This window comes from Palaemon carinicauda, unplaced genomic scaffold, assembly GCF_036898095.1.
Source record: "Palaemon carinicauda isolate YSFRI2023 unplaced genomic scaffold, ASM3689809v2 scaffold493, whole genome shotgun sequence".
Classification (NCBI taxonomy): Eukaryota; Metazoa; Arthropoda; class Malacostraca; order Decapoda; family Palaemonidae; genus Palaemon; species Palaemon carinicauda.
Genome location: NW_027171754.1, coordinates 87,995 through 105,776, shown reverse-complemented (window position 1 = coordinate 105,776; position 17,782 = coordinate 87,995). Strand labels below are relative to the sequence as shown.

Genomic DNA, 17,782 nt, shown 5'->3' with positions numbered 1-17,782 from the left:
ATATATAAACGTGATTCAAGAAAAAAAATATATTTGAAATTTTTCTCTTCAAATTATTGGTATAATTTTGCTTTGATTTTTTTTTCTTCAAATTATTGGTAACAGTTTGCTTTGAAAAATAGGGTTATAGCTTGCCTTTAACAACAACAACAACATCATCATCATAAATAAACTTGGGTTGTATCGAATCAACTTTGTTTGGATGTATAGAAATGGCTTCAGTTTGTAAACAACTTCTTCCTGTTGATGTGAACTCATCTGCCACATCAACATCAGCATGGAAACCTCAGGTCAGTTGACGAAGTTTGATGTTTTAATTTATCTTTCATTAGGGGATAAGACGTCATTTTCACTCTCCTTCATTTGCACTCATTTTCACCTCCCCGTTTGCACTCATTTTCACTCCTCCCTCATTTGCACTCATTTTCACTCCTCCCTCATTTTAACATTCATTTTCACTCTCCTTTCCCTCCTTTTTACACTCCTTTTCACTCCCTAATTTTTACTTTTTCACTCCCTCATTTTGAGTCCCCTCATTTGCACTCTCCCTCACTCATTTTCACCCCAAACTCATTTTCACACTCCAACTCATTTTCACACCCCAACTCATTTTCACACCCCAACTCATTTTCACACCCCAACTCATTTTCACTCCCCAGCTCATTTTCACACCCCAACTCATTTTCACTCCCCAACTCATTTTCACTCCCCAGCTCATTTTCACACCCCAACTCATTTTCACACCCCAACTCATTTTCACTCCCCAACTCATTTTCACACTCCAACTCATTTTCACACCCCAACTCATTTTCACTCCCCAGCTCATTTTCACACCCCAGCTCATTTTCACACCCCAACTCATTTTCACACCCCAACTCATTTTCACTCCCCAGCTCATTTTCACTCCCCAACTCATTTTCACTCTCCCTCTTCCTCATTTTCACTCCCTCGCTCATGTTTACTCTCCATCACTCATTTTCACTCCCCTGGCCCTCATTTTTGCACTCATTTCACTCCCTCGTTCACTTTCACACGCCTCACTCCCTCACTTTCACACGCCTCACTCCCTCACTTTCACACGCCTCACTCCCTCACTTTCACACGCCTCACTCCCTCACTTTCACACTCCTTTTCACTCTCACTCCTTTTCACACACTCCTTTTCACTCTCCTTTTCACTCTCAATTTTACACTCCTTTTCACTCTCCCTCATTTGCACACTACTTTTCACTCTCCCTCATTTTCAGTCCCCCTCATGTTCACTCAACCTAATGGTCACTCCCTCGTTTTCACTCCCCCCTCATTTGATTTCACACTCCTTTTCATACACCCTCATTTTCACACTCCTTTTCATACACCCTCATTTTCACACTCCTTTTCATACACCCTCATTTTCACTCACCCTCATTTTCACTCTCCCTCATTTTCACTCTCCCTCATTTTCACACTCCTTTATTTTCACACTCCTTTTCATTCACCCTCATTTTCACACTCCTTTCTACTCGCCCTCATTCTCACACTCCTTTCTACTCGCCCTCATTCTCATTCTCCATCATTTTCACAACCTTGTTTTCACTCCCCCTCACTTTACTCCCTCCTTTTCACTCCTTCCTTTTCACTCCTTCCTTTTCACTCCCTCCTTTTCACTTCCTCCTTTTCACTTCCTCGGTTTTACTCGCCGTCATTTACACTCATCCTCATCTACACTTGCCCTCATTTACACTTGCCCTCATTTACACTCACCCTCATGTTCACTTGTAGGTCCTGCAGGGCACAGTGTTTCTTATGTCTAAGTTAAAACTATCCTACGTGTAAGTTAGAACTATCACTTCGCTGTCCAAGACCAGCCTGATGTGGGCTGACCTGTGAGGGGATAGCTTCTTCAACGTCAGGAGGACTGCCATGGCCTCCAGTATATTGATGTGAAAGGTCTTGAAAAGTAAGTTAAAGTAAGTATTGCTGTCGAAGGTTGATGTACAGTAGCTCGTGTGAAATATATGGTTATTCTATTCAAGTTTTAAGTACAAAGGAAGTGCCAAGTTACGTGATTTTAAACATCCCTTTACAAGAATTTTCTCTTTGTAATTGTGTATATTATAAAACAATGTTTTGAAAAGATAATTGAGGAAAGTCTTATAAAAAATATTCTTTAAGTCAATATTCATACTTAAACTATTGGTAGGAAATATGGAAATATGTCCAGTTGAGTAATTTATTGTAAATATTTGTACTGAGTGATTTTTTTCAAAAAAGTATCCATGAAAATAAAGTTAATGTACCTTACATATGTAATTAACATGCTATTCAAGTTATCCAGTTTTAGAAAATACCCATAATTAATTCTATAACTTTTATAGGTACAGGATCTGGAAAATTATGTTATTTATGCCTGTAACTTCTATCAACTGAACCCCCACATCTGGATTGCCCCACAAGTGGAACTTCTATCAACTGGACCCCAACACCTAGGTGTCCCACTTCTGGAATCTCTATCAACTGGACCCCCACACCTAGGTGTCCCACTTCTGGAATCTCTATCAACTGGACCCCCACACCTAGGTGTCCCACAAGTGGAATCTCTATCAACTGGACCCCCACATCTGGATTGCCCCACAAGTGGAACTTCTATCAACTGGACCCCCACACCTAGGTGTCCCACTTCTGGAATCTCTATCAACTGGACCCCCACACCTAGGTGTCCCACTTCTGGAATCTCTATCAACTGGACCCCCACATCTGGATTGCCCCACAAGTGGAACTTCTATCAACTGGACCCCCACATCTGGATTGTCCCACAAGTGGAACTTCTATCAACTGGACCCCCACATCTGGAATCTCTATCAACTGGACCCCCACATCTGGAATCTCTATCAACTGGACCCCCACATCTGGATTGCCCCACAAGTGGAACTTCTATCAACTGGACCCCCACATCTGGATTGCCCCACAAGTGGAACTTCTATCAACTGGACCCCCCACATCTGGATTGCCCCACAAGTGGAACTTCTATCAACTGGACCCCCACACCTAGGTGTCCCACAAGTGGAATCTCTATCAACTGGACCCCCACATCTGGATTGCCCCACAAGTGGAACTTCTATCAACTGGACCCCCACACCTAGGTGTCCCACTTCTGGAATCTCTATCAACTGGACCCCCACACCTAGGTGTCCCACTTCTGGAATCTCTATCAACTGGACCCCCACATCTGGATTGCCCCACAAGTGGAACTTCTATCAACTGGACCCCCACATCTGGATTGCCCCACAAGTGGAACTTCTATCAACTGGACCCCCACATCTGGAATCTCTATCAACTGGACCCCCACATCTGGAATCTCTATCAACTGGACCCCCACATCTGGATTGCCCCACAAGTGGAACTTCTATCAACTGGACCCCCACATCTGGATTGCCCCACAAGTGGAACTTCTATCAACTGGACCCCCACATCTGGATTGCCCCACAAGTGGAACTTCTATCAACTGGACCCCCCACATCTGGATTGCCCCACAAGTGGAACTTCTATCAACTGGACCCCCACATCTGGAATCTCTATCAACTGGACCCCCACATCTGGAATCTCTATCAACTGGACCCCCACATCTGGATTGCCCCACAAGTGGAACTTCTATCAACAGGACCCCCACATCTGGAATCTCTATCAACTGGACCCCCACATCTGGAATCTCTATCAACTGGACCCCCACATCTGTATTGCCCCACAAGTGGAACTTCTATCAACAGAACCCCCACATCTGGAATCTCTATCAACTGGACCCCCACATCTGGAATCTCTATCAACTGGACCCCCACATCTGGAATCTCTATCAACTGGACCCCCACATCTGGAATCTCTATCAACTGGACCCCCACATCTGGAATCTCTATCAACTGGACCCCCACATCTGGAATCTATCAACTGGACCTCCACATCTGGAATCTCTATCAACTGGACCTCCACATCTGGAATCTCTATCAACTGGACCCCCACATCTGGAATCTCTATCAACTGGACCCCCACATCTGGAATCTCTATCAACTGGACCCCCACATCTGGAATCTCTATCAACTGGACCCCCACATCTGGAATCTATCAACTGGACCTCCACATCTGGAATCTCTATCAACTGGACCTCCACATCTGGAATCTCTATCAACTGGACCCCCACATCTGGAATCTCTATCAACTGGACCCCCACATCTGGAATCTCTATCAACTGGACCCCCACATCTGGAATCTCTATCAACTGGACCCCCACATCTGGATTGCCCCACAAGTGGAACTTCTATCAACTGGACCCCCACATCTGGATTGCCCCACAAGTGGAACTTCTATCAACTGGACCTCCACATCTGGAATCTCTATCAACTGGACCCCCACATCTGGAATCTCTATCAACTGGACCCCCACATCTGGAATCTCTATCAACTGGACCCCCACATCTGGAATCTCTATCAACTGGACCCCCACATCTGGAATCTATCAACTGGACCTCCACATCTGGAATCTCTATCAACTGGACCTCCACATCTGGAATCTCTATCAACTGGACCCCCACATCTGGAATCTCTATCAACTGGACCCCCACATCTGGAATCTCTATCAACTGGACCCCCACATCTGGAATCTCTATCAACTGGACCCCCACATCTGGATTGCCCCACAAGTGGAACTTCTATCAACTGGACCCCCACATCTGGATTGCCCCACAAGTGGAACTTCTATCAACTGGACCTCCACATCTGGAATCTCTATCAACTGGACCCCCACATCTGGAATCTCTATCAACTGGACCCCCACATCTGGAATCTCTATCAACTGGACCCCCACATCTGGAATCTCTATCAACTGGACCCCCACATCTGGATTGCCCCACAAGTGGAACTTCTATCAACTGGACCCCCACATCTGGATTGCCCCACAAGTGGAACTTCTATCAACTGGACCCCCACATCTGGAATCTCTATCAACTGGACCCCCACATCTGGAATCTCTATCAACTGGACCCCCACATCTGGATTGCCCCACAAGTGGAACTTCTATCAACTGGACCCCCACATCTGGATTGCCCCACAAGTGGAACTTCTATCAACTGGACCCCCACATCTGGATTGCCCCACAAGTGGAACTTCTATCAACTGGACCCCCCACATCTGGATTGCCCCACAAGTGGAACTTCTATCAACTGGACCCCCACATCTGGAATCTCTATCAACTGGACCCCCACATCTGGAATCTCTATCAACTGGACCCCCACATCTGGATTGCCCCACAAGTGGAACTTCTATCAACAGGACCCCCACATCTGGAATCTCTATCAACTGGACCCCCACATCTGGAATCTCTATCAACTGGACCCCCACATCTGTATTGCCCCACAAGTGGAACTTCTATCAACAGAACCCCCACATCTGGAATCTCTATCAACTGGACCCCCACATCTGGAATCTCTATCAACTGGACCCCCACATCTGGAATCTCTATCAACTGGACCCCCACATCTGGAATCTCTATCAACTGGACCCCCACATCTGGAATCTCTATCAACTGGACCCCCACATCTGGAATCTATCAACTGGACCTCCACATCTGGAATCTCTATCAACTGGACCCCCACATCTGGATTGCCCCACAAGTGGAACTTCTATCAACTGGACCCCCACATTGGGAATCTCTATCAACTGGACCCCCACATCTGGAATCTCTATCAACTGGACCCCCACATCTGGAATCTTTATCAACTGGACCCCCCACATCTGGAATCCATCAACTGGACCCCCACATCTGGAATCTCTATCAACTGGACCCCCACATCTGGATTGCCCCACAAGTGGAACTTCTATCAACTGGACCCCCACATCTGGAATCTCTATCAACAGGACCCCCACATCTGGAATCTCTATCAACAGGACCCCCACATCTGGAATCTCTATCAACTGGACCCCCACATCTGGAATCTTTATCAACTGGACCCCCACATCTGGAATCTCTATCAACTGGACCCCCACATCTGGAATCTCTATCAACTGGACCCTCACATCTGGATTGCCCTACAAGTGGTACTTCTGTCAACTGGACCCCCACATCTGGAATCTCTATCAACTGGACCCCCACATCTGGAAAATCTATCAACTGGACCCCCACATCTGGAAAATCTATCAACTGGACCCCCACATCTGGAATCTCTATCAACTGGACCCCCACATCTGGAATCTTTATCAACTGGACCCCCACATCTGGAATCTCTATCAACTGGACCCCCACATCTGGAATCTCTATCAACTGGACCCCCACATCTGGAATCTCTATCAACTGGACCCCCACATCTGGAATCTCTTATCAGCTGGACAACCACATCTGGAATCTCTATCAACTGGACCCTCACATCTGGATTGCCCTACAAGTGGTACTTCTGTCAACTGGACCCCCACATCTGGAATCTCTATCAACTGGACCCCCACATCTGGAAAATCTATCAACTGGACCCCCACATCTGGAAAATCTATCAACTGGACCCCCACATCTGGAATCTCTATCAACTGGACCCCCACATCTGGAATCTTTATCAACTGGACCCCCACATCTGGAATCTCTATCAACTGGACCCCCACATCTGGAATCTCTATCAACTGGACCCCCACATCTGGAATCTCTATCAACTGGACCCCCACATCTGGAATCTCTTATCAGCTGGACAACCACATCTGGAATCTCTTTCAACTGGACCCCCACATCTGGAATCTCTTTCAACTGGACCCCCACATCTGGAATCTCTATCAACTGGACCCCCACATCTGGAATCTTTATCAACTGGACCCCCACAATTGGATCACCCTACAAAAGGACATTACCCCAAAGCTATATGAGGTAAGCCAGACATCAATGAAGTGTCTTGTGTTGGTTGCTAGATTTGTCAGTACAGCAGTTAAAGTTTACTGCAATGAAAAATTTTATATAGACCTTTTGATTGTTTATAAATGGAGTATGTCAATGCTTCATGATTTTAGAAGGATTAAATTAAAATATAAACTCAGTGTATGAATAAGTAACTTTTCTAAAAAAAATGTTTATGGGTTTTCAATCAGAATTTTTTGTATTTATGGTCAATTGAAATTGGTCATCTTGAAGTGTAGCTGCTACTTGATAAAAACATAAATCAAAATATAGATTTATAATTTAAGTTTTTTAAACTAGCATTTTATGTAAAGGTTCAATATTGAAGTGTTGACTTAATGAAATTATGGGTACAATGATCAACCTGTATTACTTTTTGCTTATCTTAACAGCAATGTTCATGAAATTTATGAATCATTTAACACACCCTACTGATAATGGTCTCAGGATAAGCCCTTTGTAATACTCTTAAGTAGTTTCTGGTTCTACATTATGATGTCATTTGAGAAAAACCACAGACCCATTTATATTAACATACATACATATACCAAGGCACTTCCCCCAATTTTGGGGGGTAGCCGACATCAACAAATGAAAAAAAAAAAAGGGGGGGGACCTCTACTCTCTACGTTCCTCCCAGCCTGACAAGGGACTCAATCGATTTCAGCTGGTACTGCTAAAAGTTGGAGAAATATTTGATGTGTAACCACTTCAATTTATCAATGGATCAGTTATTTCGGATGAAAGGTATACATTATGTATCAAATTATTGTTGATGAAATACTCTATCAATACATTTGTATGAATTTCGTCTTCTACCTCGCTTGTTATCAGGAGGCTATCTCGAATGCAAGAAGTGGAAAAAATGCTTGTTTTCCATTTTGATGTAATTGTTTAATACCTTTCATATAAAATGAAATGTTTTAAGACAACCAAGAACTAACCCTATTCTATTGTCGTCTTAAAAAATTAGCATCGTATATAGATGATTATTATCAAAGGAGGTGGATTAGTATCTAGAATCCATTGATGCTCCTCACCTAAAAGTTAATCTGGTAATTAACACTGTTATTGACACTGTTATTGACATAACATACACACATACATATACCAAGGCACTTCCCCCAATTTTGGGGGGTAGCCGACATCAACAAATGAAACAAAAAAAAAAAAAAAAAGGGGGACCTCTACTCTCTACGTTCCTCCCAGCATGACAAAGGGACTCAACTGAGTTCAGCTGGTACTGCTAGGGTGCCACAGCCCACCCTCCCCCGTTATGTCCCCTGTGGCCACGGGGGCATAAAAACAATTAGAATAGCGCCAACGTTATCCCTGCGTGTCGTAAGAGGCGACTAAAAGGGACGGGACGAGGGGGCTGGGAACCCCCTCTCCTGTATCTATAATCCTGCGAGACATTGACATAACATTTATTGAATTAATTATTAACATAGTCTTCCTCTATGGTCTCATTAACAATAGTTCTTTGATTTTCACACCCCTTTTGGGCCATGCATAAACGCAATCTCTGTGCATGACACGTTTGCTCGGCATGCACAGTCCGCTTGTATGCATGCAGGCTTCCGGTAGCGGCAGACTTTAAGCTCAAGGTTGCCTCGGGTTGCTGGGTAACATCATCAGCAGGTAGTGGCAAAATCTGCATTGCTTCCAGTGCTTTCTTCCACACATGGGACTGATGGTTGGCTCTCTTCATGTGGTGTATCACTAGTTGGTGTAGGCTTTCATTTTTGTCCCTTTTGGCAAAACCACTAGCATCTAATATCACTGAATTTCTCCCCGCCTTCTTTGGTGTGGTGTAGACAGAACAAACAAACTTCTCCAGTAGTTGGTATGATTATTTTCAATAAGGTGAAGATAAACAAAGATGAAAAGAAGTTGATTCAACATAATCTTGATTGCCTATTTTCATACGTTCAGTGAAAGTGAAAAGTTTGATTATAAAGTTTTTGGTAATATGCAACACTGAATATCTTTGATTGGGGATATCATACAGTGGTAATTGCCCTGGTTGACACCAAGGGAGCTATTTTTTCAGAAATTGAATGGATTCTTCAGGTTATAGTTAACAAATACCAAATAAATGGAAGCGTTGAAAGTTTTGACTTAACGATCATCATCTTTGATAGAGTAAAACTTGCAATACTTCCTTCCCCTTGGCCAAGAATATCTGTGATATTTTGTAGTAAAAATTAGTTGAAATGTCAAAGTAGCTACCGTAACTATTTAGTTATGACCATATTGATGTGGATATATATCCATTATCTCACTGCACAAGGGATTCTCCATAATACAAAATAGTATAGTCAACCCTGTTTCCCCACTTTTCTGAATGAGGTGCCTAAGGGTAAATTGCATTGTGACGGGAACAAATGAGGACTCTCAGTAATTGTAGTGATGATATACTCAACACCAGGCATAAAATAATACAAACAGAATGAATTGCTTGCATATAGTACAAACATGGATTCAGTTAATAACCAAGAGATTAACAGAAAACAGTTTACATTTGTAGCTAGAATTGAATTGATCCTTTGAATTGAGGGACATCGCCTGCTGTACATAGCTGATACATAAATACAATTTGAGATTTGTTTGAAATAGTTAGTCTATCAGATACTCTCTTGGGCAATGTGAGTGAGACAGGCTTCTATGGCTCTATTACAAACTGAAGATTCATAAATACAATTTGAGATTTGTTTGAAATAGTTAGTCTATCAGATACTCTCTTGGGCAATGTGAGTGAGACAGGCTTCTATGGCTCTATTACAAACTGAAGATTCATAAATACAATTTGAGATTTGTTTGAAATAGTTAGTCTATCAGATACTCTCTTGGGCAATGTGAGTGAGACAGGCTTCTATGGCTCTATTACAAACTGAAGATTCATAGTACTTCCTTAAGATGACAACGCACACACTTTTGATAAAAGGTACCTTTCTTCAACTGAACTATTGCTAACGTATCCCGGAACTTAATCCATTGTGGCACTCATTCTTTCTTACTGAAATCTATGCCTCCTTCTCTTTACAATAGGCAGTAAATTTCTCAATCCTAAAATATTTATTATCAGCACAACTTCTAGCTCAGATTTTAGGCTTACCGAATTACCAGATATATATGAAAGGTTTATAAAATGTTCTTTTATAGTTGAGAATTTTAGTTTCCAAGTACTAATCTAGGTGTAATGCCCCTATCAAAATAAGGGACAATTAAATCTAATGTTGAGATTCTGAAGAAGTGTTTTAATTCTTTCATTCTTCCTTGTTTTGAGTATTGTTCTCCTGTCTGGTGTTCAGTCGCTGATTCTCCTCTTAATTTGTTGGACAGAAACTTATGGTCTATTAAATTTCTTATTCCTGATCTAGATATTAATCTTTGGCACCGTCGTTCAATTAGTTCATTATGCATGTTGCATAAGATTTTTCATAACTCTGACCATCCTTTACATTCAGATCTCCCTGGACAATTCTATCCTGTTCGTAATACTAGGCAGGCAGTTCATTCTAATAGCCAGGCCTTCTCCATCATGAGGCTCAATACTACACAGTATTTTAGAAGTTTTATTCCAGCTGTTACCAAGTTGTGGAATGATCTTCCAAATCGGGTAGTTGAATCAGTAGAACTTCAAAAGTTCAGAGTTGGAGCAAATGTTTTTATGTTGACCAGGCTGACATGAGTCTTTTTATAGTTTACATATGACATATCTGTTTTTGACGTTAATAGTTTATATAGGACATATCTGCTTTGACGCTGTTACTGTTTTAGAATGATTTATTGTTAACTTGTTCTCATCATTTATTTATTTCCTTATTTCCTTTCCTTACTGGGCTATTTTTCCCTGGTGGAGCTCTTGGGCTTATAGCATCTTGCTTTTCCAACTAGGGTTGTAGCTTGGTTAGTAATAATAATAATGATGATGATGATGATAATAAAACTTTTTTTTCAGATCTGGTTTCTATGAACATTCAAGTAAAATCTTGGGTTATCTGCCACGGTATCAAAATGGGATCTGCTACTGCAGAATGAATGGTAAGGAAAGGAGTTTAAACTGAATATCACTTATTCAATAGTTTAATGACTATATCAAAGATTGAGGGAAACTGTAGGGTAATGCAAACTAATAAAATTATAGTTCACCAACACAGTTTTTATAAAATGAAAAACTGACATTTTTATTGAATGACCCCTTGCTTTGGCATTTCATGGATTTAATAGGAATAATTTTGTTCATTATTTTATCCTAATGTAGGCTTTCTCAAAAGATTCACCGAGCAAAAATTATCAACAGCCGATGTATGGTCAAACTAGGAACATTCAATAGTATTAATCTTATGATTTCTGGTTCTCAATATTCAAGTTACTGGGGAAATGCAATAACCACTTTTCTCTATAAATTCAATGGCTTTTTTACAAAGCTTAGTGTTAGCAACTCACACTTCTGTAACAAATTTATGCATTGGTTAAAAATGCTCGATAAGTGTGGCGGGTTTGACAATACTTATTCAAAATGTCTATTGTTGTAATATCATAGTTGTTACAGTGCTTGTTGAATTTGCTTCACAGTAAAATAGAACATTCTGGGCTGCCCTGTCCAGGTATATTTACTATAGAATTTGTGATTTTTCATAATTTATGACGCAAGATCAGGAAGAACGCTGTTCTACCTTGATTGACAAACACTATAAAGTGCAACCTCTAATAATCCATTAATTTTGTTCCTAAATAGATATTCTTTTACAGGTTCATAGTATCGCTACTGAGAAAAAGCATCTGCCAACCAAGAAAGTCCAAGATGCAAAGAACAAGTGAAATTCGGTTACTTACTCTTGGCTGCAGAAAACCTTTTCTGCACTGAAAATAACTTCATTTTACAGTACTGTGACACCAAGAGGATGAATCACTGACTATACCTAGAAAAGCTCTAATTTCCACCTGAATTAAGCCTATTAAAACTGGAAATTACAGAAATTTGGATATGAACAAGACGAACATGCAAGGAAATTCAGTCAAAATTAGTGATAAACCACAACTTACAGCCCAGGACATAACACTTGTCCAAATTGATACGAAAACATACAACTGATTATGCAGACAACTTTAAATCAAAGTGGAGTTTTCTAAGCATGAAATCAGTAGAGCACAACATTATTTCAACTCGAGGACAGGCTAGAAATACTTTGAAGTGATCTATAACAAGTCTATGTAAAACATGTTTGGAAGGATATATGTTTATATGAAAAAAGTTTTCATGAAGTGCCAATTCCAGGAAAAAAAATATTACACGATTGAACTAGGTTTACAAGAAATAATTGCCAACCAAATCTGACTGGCACAAAACTCCTACTGATTGTAGAGCTAAACCGTTGGCGATTGTAGGGTCAGATGAGGGCCAATTTTAGGCCCAAATTAAGCCCAATTGCATGACCAGATGAGATCCAATTGTAGTGCCAGATTAAGACTGATTGTAGGGCCGAATGGAAGCAGATTGTAGGGTCAGATTAAGGCCAATTGTAGGACCAGATAAGCCTTTCCTTACCTTATTGCCTTATTTCATGTTTGGGTTCCCCCAGGTCCCTCAGTGTGAGGCAGTTCGTATATCCACCAGAGAGTTGCTAATGCATCTTCCGGTGTATTTTGCATCTTCCAGTCTTGGATGGTCTGGGATGGCCAATTGAAGTGCTAAATTAAGCACAATTATAGAGCCAGATGAAGATTGATTGTGGGGCCCTGTGAGAGCCAGTTTGGAGGGCTATATAAAGACCAATTCTTGGGCCATATGAAGACCGATTGTCGGGCCGTATGAGGGCCATATGAAGTCCAATTATAAAACCAAATAAGTGATCGTATGGCCAGATAAAGGCCAATTGTAATGCCATGTAAAGCCTGATTATAGGGCTAGATAAAGCCCAATCTTAAGGTCAGATGAAGACTGATTGTAGTGTCAGGTGAAGACAGACTTTAGGGCGAGATGAGGACCAGATAAGCCAAGATAATAAGGCCAGAGGATGGTTAATTGCAAGGCCAGAGGATGGTTAATTGCAAGGCCAGAGGAGGGTCAATTGCAAGACCAGAGGGGATCAATTGCAAGGCCAGAGGAGGGTCAATTGCAAGGCAAGAGAGGGATCAATTGCAAGGCCAGAGGAGGGCCAATTGCAAGGCAAGAGAGGGATCAATTGTAAGGCCAGAGGGGGATCAATTGCAAGGCTAGAGGAGGGTCAATTGCAAGGCTAGAGGAGGGTCAATTGCAAGGCCAGAGGAGGGTCAATTGCAAGGCCAGAGGGGGATCGATTGCAAGGCTAGACGAGGGTCAATTGCAAGGCCAGAGGAGGATCAATTGCATGGCCAGAGGAGGATCAATTGCATGGCCAGAGGAGGATCAATTGCATGGCCAGAGAAGGGTCAATTGCAAGGCCAGAGGAGGGCCAATTGCATGGCCAGATGAAGTCCAATTACAGGACCAGGTAAAGACTAATTGTAGAACCAGATGAAGGCCAATTATAGGGCCAGATGTAGATGGGTTGTAAAGCCAGAGAAGAGCTGATCGCTGAGTGAACTGTAAAGTCGGAGGGTTGCTGATATTACGACCATTACGAAGGCTGATTTTAGAACCACATGAGGCCAATATTAGTGCCAGAGGAGGATTTACTGCAGGGTTATGCGAGCCCCCATGGTAAGGCTAGTTTGGGACCAGATGAGGGCTAATATGGGGAGTTCAGCTGCAAACCCTGAAAGATTCAATAGATTTACCCTAAAGAAGAAATGGAACTTGAAAAATAAAGGGATTATTTTCATCACGACTGTCGAGCAAACTCTCACATCGCTTTAGAAAGTGAAGTTAGAAAAGGTTGGTTAGATTAAGTAATCGTCAAGCAGTTATCAGTGTGGAAGAGATGTGAATCATGGGTCATGTCAAGATAATGAACACAGTCCAAGGTTACCCTCATTTACAGGGAACAGGCACTTTGGTTTGTAAATGCCATGAAATTGATTGAAGGGTTATGAAAAGTAACAGGAATCACCATAGCTGAGATTATATTCAAACTGAATAACATAGGGGGGAAAAATATGATTAGGTCATTCATCTTTCAGTTGTCTCAAAATGGAAAGCAGAGAAAGTTCAGTAATAAGGAACAGAAGAAGCTTTGTAACACAAATTTGTCAAGTATATGTACCCATATGAAACTACAATATAAAAAAATGAAATATGGAGGAAATAAAAAGGAGATAATACAAGCATCCGAGAGAATAGTGCTAATCAAGGGAGCCTGTTTTGTAGAAGATCTATCAAGTAGAATTTTCCACCTCTAAACATTTCTGGTATGAAATTCTTGGCCGGGGAGACAAACACTGATTTTGTAATCTTTATTCTATGACATACCAAGAAGAGGGAGACCAAGAAAAAGATGGAGGGACTGTGTGAGAGGAGACTTACAGGAGAAGGGGATTGATGAGGCAGAAGCGCAGAATAGAAAAAGATGGAAACGGCTCATCCGCAACGGCGACCCCATATAAAAATGGGAACCAGCTGGGAAGAAGAATTTTATGACATACCTAGGCGCCTCTATACAAGATTCATCTAGGTGAATCATAACACAAAAAAAGTAATGATTCTGGATGATGGGGCATAGAAGGAATAACGAAAATCTACAGACTAAAATATTCCAAGCAGAGACCTGGCCATGAAACTGAAAATGAGTCGACAAGACTACAGAAGGTTACCAAAGCTGGCAAAAACATATTGCTGTAACTATGTTGTACGGTAAAGCAGCAAGAGTAAAATGATCTTTATTATTACTATATATGTCACTTGCATTTAGAACTAGTGTTATACCTACAATGTATTGCAGAAAGCTGTAAAAGTAAAATATAGGATGCATATTAGTATATGTCACTTACTAATCTATCAGTGCCTCCAGACTTGTTTTCTGGAGTGACTTTTATGGAAACAGATACAAATGATAAAAAAAGGAAATGTTGGCATCTTAATTTAAGACGACGAAAGCAGGTACTCTACTTTGAAAATGGAACTCATTTCAATGCAAAGAGATCAATTGAACTTCTCTTTAATTTCAAGAGATAAGATAGTCTAGCAGGAATCAATGATGAAAAGACAGAGACCTAGAGATAAGATAGTCTAGCAGGAATCAATGATGAAAAGACAGAGACCTAGAGATAAGATAGTCTAGCAGGAATCAATTATGAAAAGACAGAGACCAAGAGATAAGATAGTCTAGCAGGAATCAATGATGAAAAGACAGAGACCAAGAGATAAGATAGTCTGGCAGGAATCAATGATGAAAAGACAGAGACATACAGGATATAATGAAGAGAAACAGATCGATTATAGTGAGAATAGTTGTAAGACAAGTAGTAGTCAGTGCCTCTTGGCCTACGTGCTCTACATGATCCGCATTATGTGTATGGAAAGGCAAGTGGGAGAGAGGCACTAAAAACCAAGAGGAAACTAAAATTATGCTGTTGAGGTATATGGAGCATGTTCCACAGAAAGCAGTATCACCAAGAAACCAGAAGGAACTTGTCTTGTAGACCATTGCAACCTGTTTCTCTATTGGCAAGTTTGAAGCATTTAGCTATGTTTTAGTTTCTTAGTAGACTATAGCTAAATAAGCTGTCCCGTCCTTTTCTCTTTAGTTTACGGTACAGTAATTGCAAGACAAAGGCATCAGGATTTTCAAGACAATATTTATTACCAGATGATTGGTCTTTTTCCTGATAGTGTAAAGGTAGAGTCACACATGCATGTTCTCACCCGGTATGTCCTCCCGTATGCCCATACGCGGCCAAACGTGCGTTTTTAACCACGCCCACACAGGTATTGAATTGTGCCGCACAACGTTGCACCTACGTTGCACCTACGCACGTCAGTATGACGTTAGTACTGCGTTAGTGTGACGTAGTGCGTGAGTGGCAGCCGTTGTGCGTTGTACTTACGTTGTGCATACGTTATGTGGACCTACTGTATGGACATACTTCCAGGTAGTACGTGAAGGGTCACGCAAGCATAACGTCTTTACTAGGTGTGGTGACGTAGGTGGTACGTCAAGTGCCGTCAGAGCTACGTCAGAGCTACGTCAGACTTTCGTCAGAGGTATATCAGCGCGAGGTTGGTGCCAGGCATGCCTCCTCTATACTCCCAGGTATAAAAAGGGTGCTGGGCGGTACCTGACAGTCATTCACCATCCAACTACTATTTTTAAAATATTTTATTTTTCCTTATTTCCTTTCCGCACTGGGCTATTTTCCCTGTTGGGGCCCCTGGGCTTATAGCATCCTGCTTTTCCAACTAGGGTTGTAGCTTAGCATTTAATAATAATAATAATAATAATAATAATAATAATAATAATAACCGAAATCGAATGGTTATTATCGGGATGAAGTTTCACACTTGCTCTGGTTTTACTATATTTGGTAGCTCCTTTGTTTCTTCGTGTTTTAGGGTTTTTTTTTTTTTATGCATGTTTAGGCCAGCCGTACGGCTCTCTCTGTCACACTGAAGCCACGTTGCCGCGCCGCTGCCTTAACGCTACCTGGCGGTGGCGTGGGTTGGCGTGTTTGGCGGGGAAACAGCCACAATACGTGAAGATGGCGTTGGGCTTCCTTAGCACTGACGTTATACATTACGTATGTTCACGTATGTTCCGGTTGCCACTAGGTTGGCCTCCCGTGCGCCCAACGTATAGTCAAGTACAATCACGGATACGTGACGACCCACGTATATTGTGAGCTGCCCACAATATACGTGGCCCTCGCCGTACCGCCAGGTATCCACGAGGTACCGTTCATACGGCAAGGTACGTCCTAGGTTGCTGGGACGTTTCCACAATTACTGCGTTGCACGAACCAGCGAACTGCGTTGTACTGACGTTATACGTGCACTTTTTGATACGTGATAATACGGCTGGCCTAAACATGCATGTGTGACTGGACCTTAAGTGACTTGATTAAATTGTACATTACAGAAACTATGAAATGTTAATTTAACATTATTTCTGTGCATATTACAAGTCATTGCCAGTTTAGGATATGTTTAAACTTATATCCGAGAACCCAGATTTGAAAATTGTACATTACAGAAACTATGAAATGTTCATTTAGTGTTATTTCTGTGCATATTACAAGTCATTGCCAGTTTAGGATATGTTTAAACTTATATCCGAGAACCCAGATTTGAAAATTGTACATTACAGAAACTATGAAATGTTAATTTAACGTTATTTATGTGCATATTACAAGTAATTGCCAGTTTAGGATATGTTTCAACTTATATCTGAGAACCCAGATTCAAATATTGCACATTACAGAAACTATGAAATGTTAATTTAATGTTATTTCTGTGCATATTAAAAAGTAATTGCCAGTTTAGGATATGTTTAAACTTATATCCGAGAACCCAAATTTAAAAATTGTACATCACAGAAACTATGAAATGTTAATTTAATGTTATTTCTGTGCATATTACAAGTAATTGCCAGTTTAGGATAGGTTTAAACTTATATCCGAGAACCCAGATTTAAAGGCTCATTGGAAAAATAGGCTACTCTGTCTGCATTGTACATATCGCCAGTGTGAATGGGAGTAAGAACTTTGTTTCAAATTGTACAAAATCCCTTTGATAAAGTTTCTAGAGTAATAAGCATTTAAGTTCTAATTCTCTCCTTTGTTGGTGCTGTGAAAGAGTTAGTTGAACAGCCAAATTATTTCACTTTTCTCAAGTTGATGTTTTTGGAAGAGTTTAAACAAAGTTAAAAGGTGTATTAGGAATTAACCCTTTTACCCCCAAAGGACGTACTGGTACGTTTCACAAAACTCATCCCTTTACCCCCATGGACGTACCGGTACGTCCTTGC

General features: G+C 41.3%; 2 protein-coding genes and 1 long non-coding RNA gene across 3 annotated transcripts; 1 reads left to right on the top strand and 2 right to left on the bottom strand.

Annotated features, from left to right (window-relative positions):
* Window positions 1-533: 533 nt before the first annotated feature.
* On the bottom strand, window positions 534-956 carry LOC137637017 (otolin-1-like). Its single transcript, XM_068369331.1, has one exon. The coding sequence runs from the start codon at window positions 954-956 to the stop codon at window positions 534-536; it is 423 nt and encodes a 140-aa protein (XP_068225432.1).
* Window positions 957-3,888: 2,932 nt separating this feature from the next.
* Window positions 3,889-5,758, bottom strand: LOC137637016 (uncharacterized). Its single transcript, XM_068369330.1, has 4 exons — window positions 5,562-5,758; window positions 4,737-4,864; window positions 4,353-4,652; window positions 3,889-4,262 (listed from the first exon to the last, which is right to left on the bottom strand). Exons 1-4 carry the CDS (start codon window positions 5,756-5,758, stop codon window positions 3,889-3,891), a joined length of 999 nt encoding a protein of 332 aa, XP_068225431.1.
* Window positions 5,759-6,736: 978 nt separating this feature from the next.
* On the top strand, window positions 6,737-14,441 carry LOC137637018 (uncharacterized). The gene is made up of 3 exons (XR_011043354.1): window positions 6,737-6,869; window positions 10,861-10,943; window positions 11,655-14,441. It is a non-coding gene; the product is annotated as an uncharacterized lncRNA (long non-coding RNA).
* Window positions 14,442-17,782: the final 3,341 nt, after the last annotated feature.

Coding starts and splice junctions, on each gene's coding strand:
- LOC137637017 (XM_068369331.1), bottom strand. CDS start 956: ATGAGCGAGGGAGTGAAAATGAGGAAGAGGGAGAGTGAAAATGAGTTG.
- LOC137637016 (XM_068369330.1), bottom strand. CDS start 5,758: ATGTGGGGGGTCCAGTTGATAAAGATTCCAGATGTGGGGGTCCAGTTG. Junction 4,653..4,736: donor TAGAGATTCCAGATGTGGAG/GTCCAGTTGATA, acceptor GGGGCAATCCAG/ATGTGGGGGTCCAGTTGATA. Junction 4,263..4,352: donor AGTTGATAGAGATTCCAGAT/GTGGAGGTCCAG, acceptor GGGGCAATCCAG/ATGTGGGGGTCCAGTTGATA.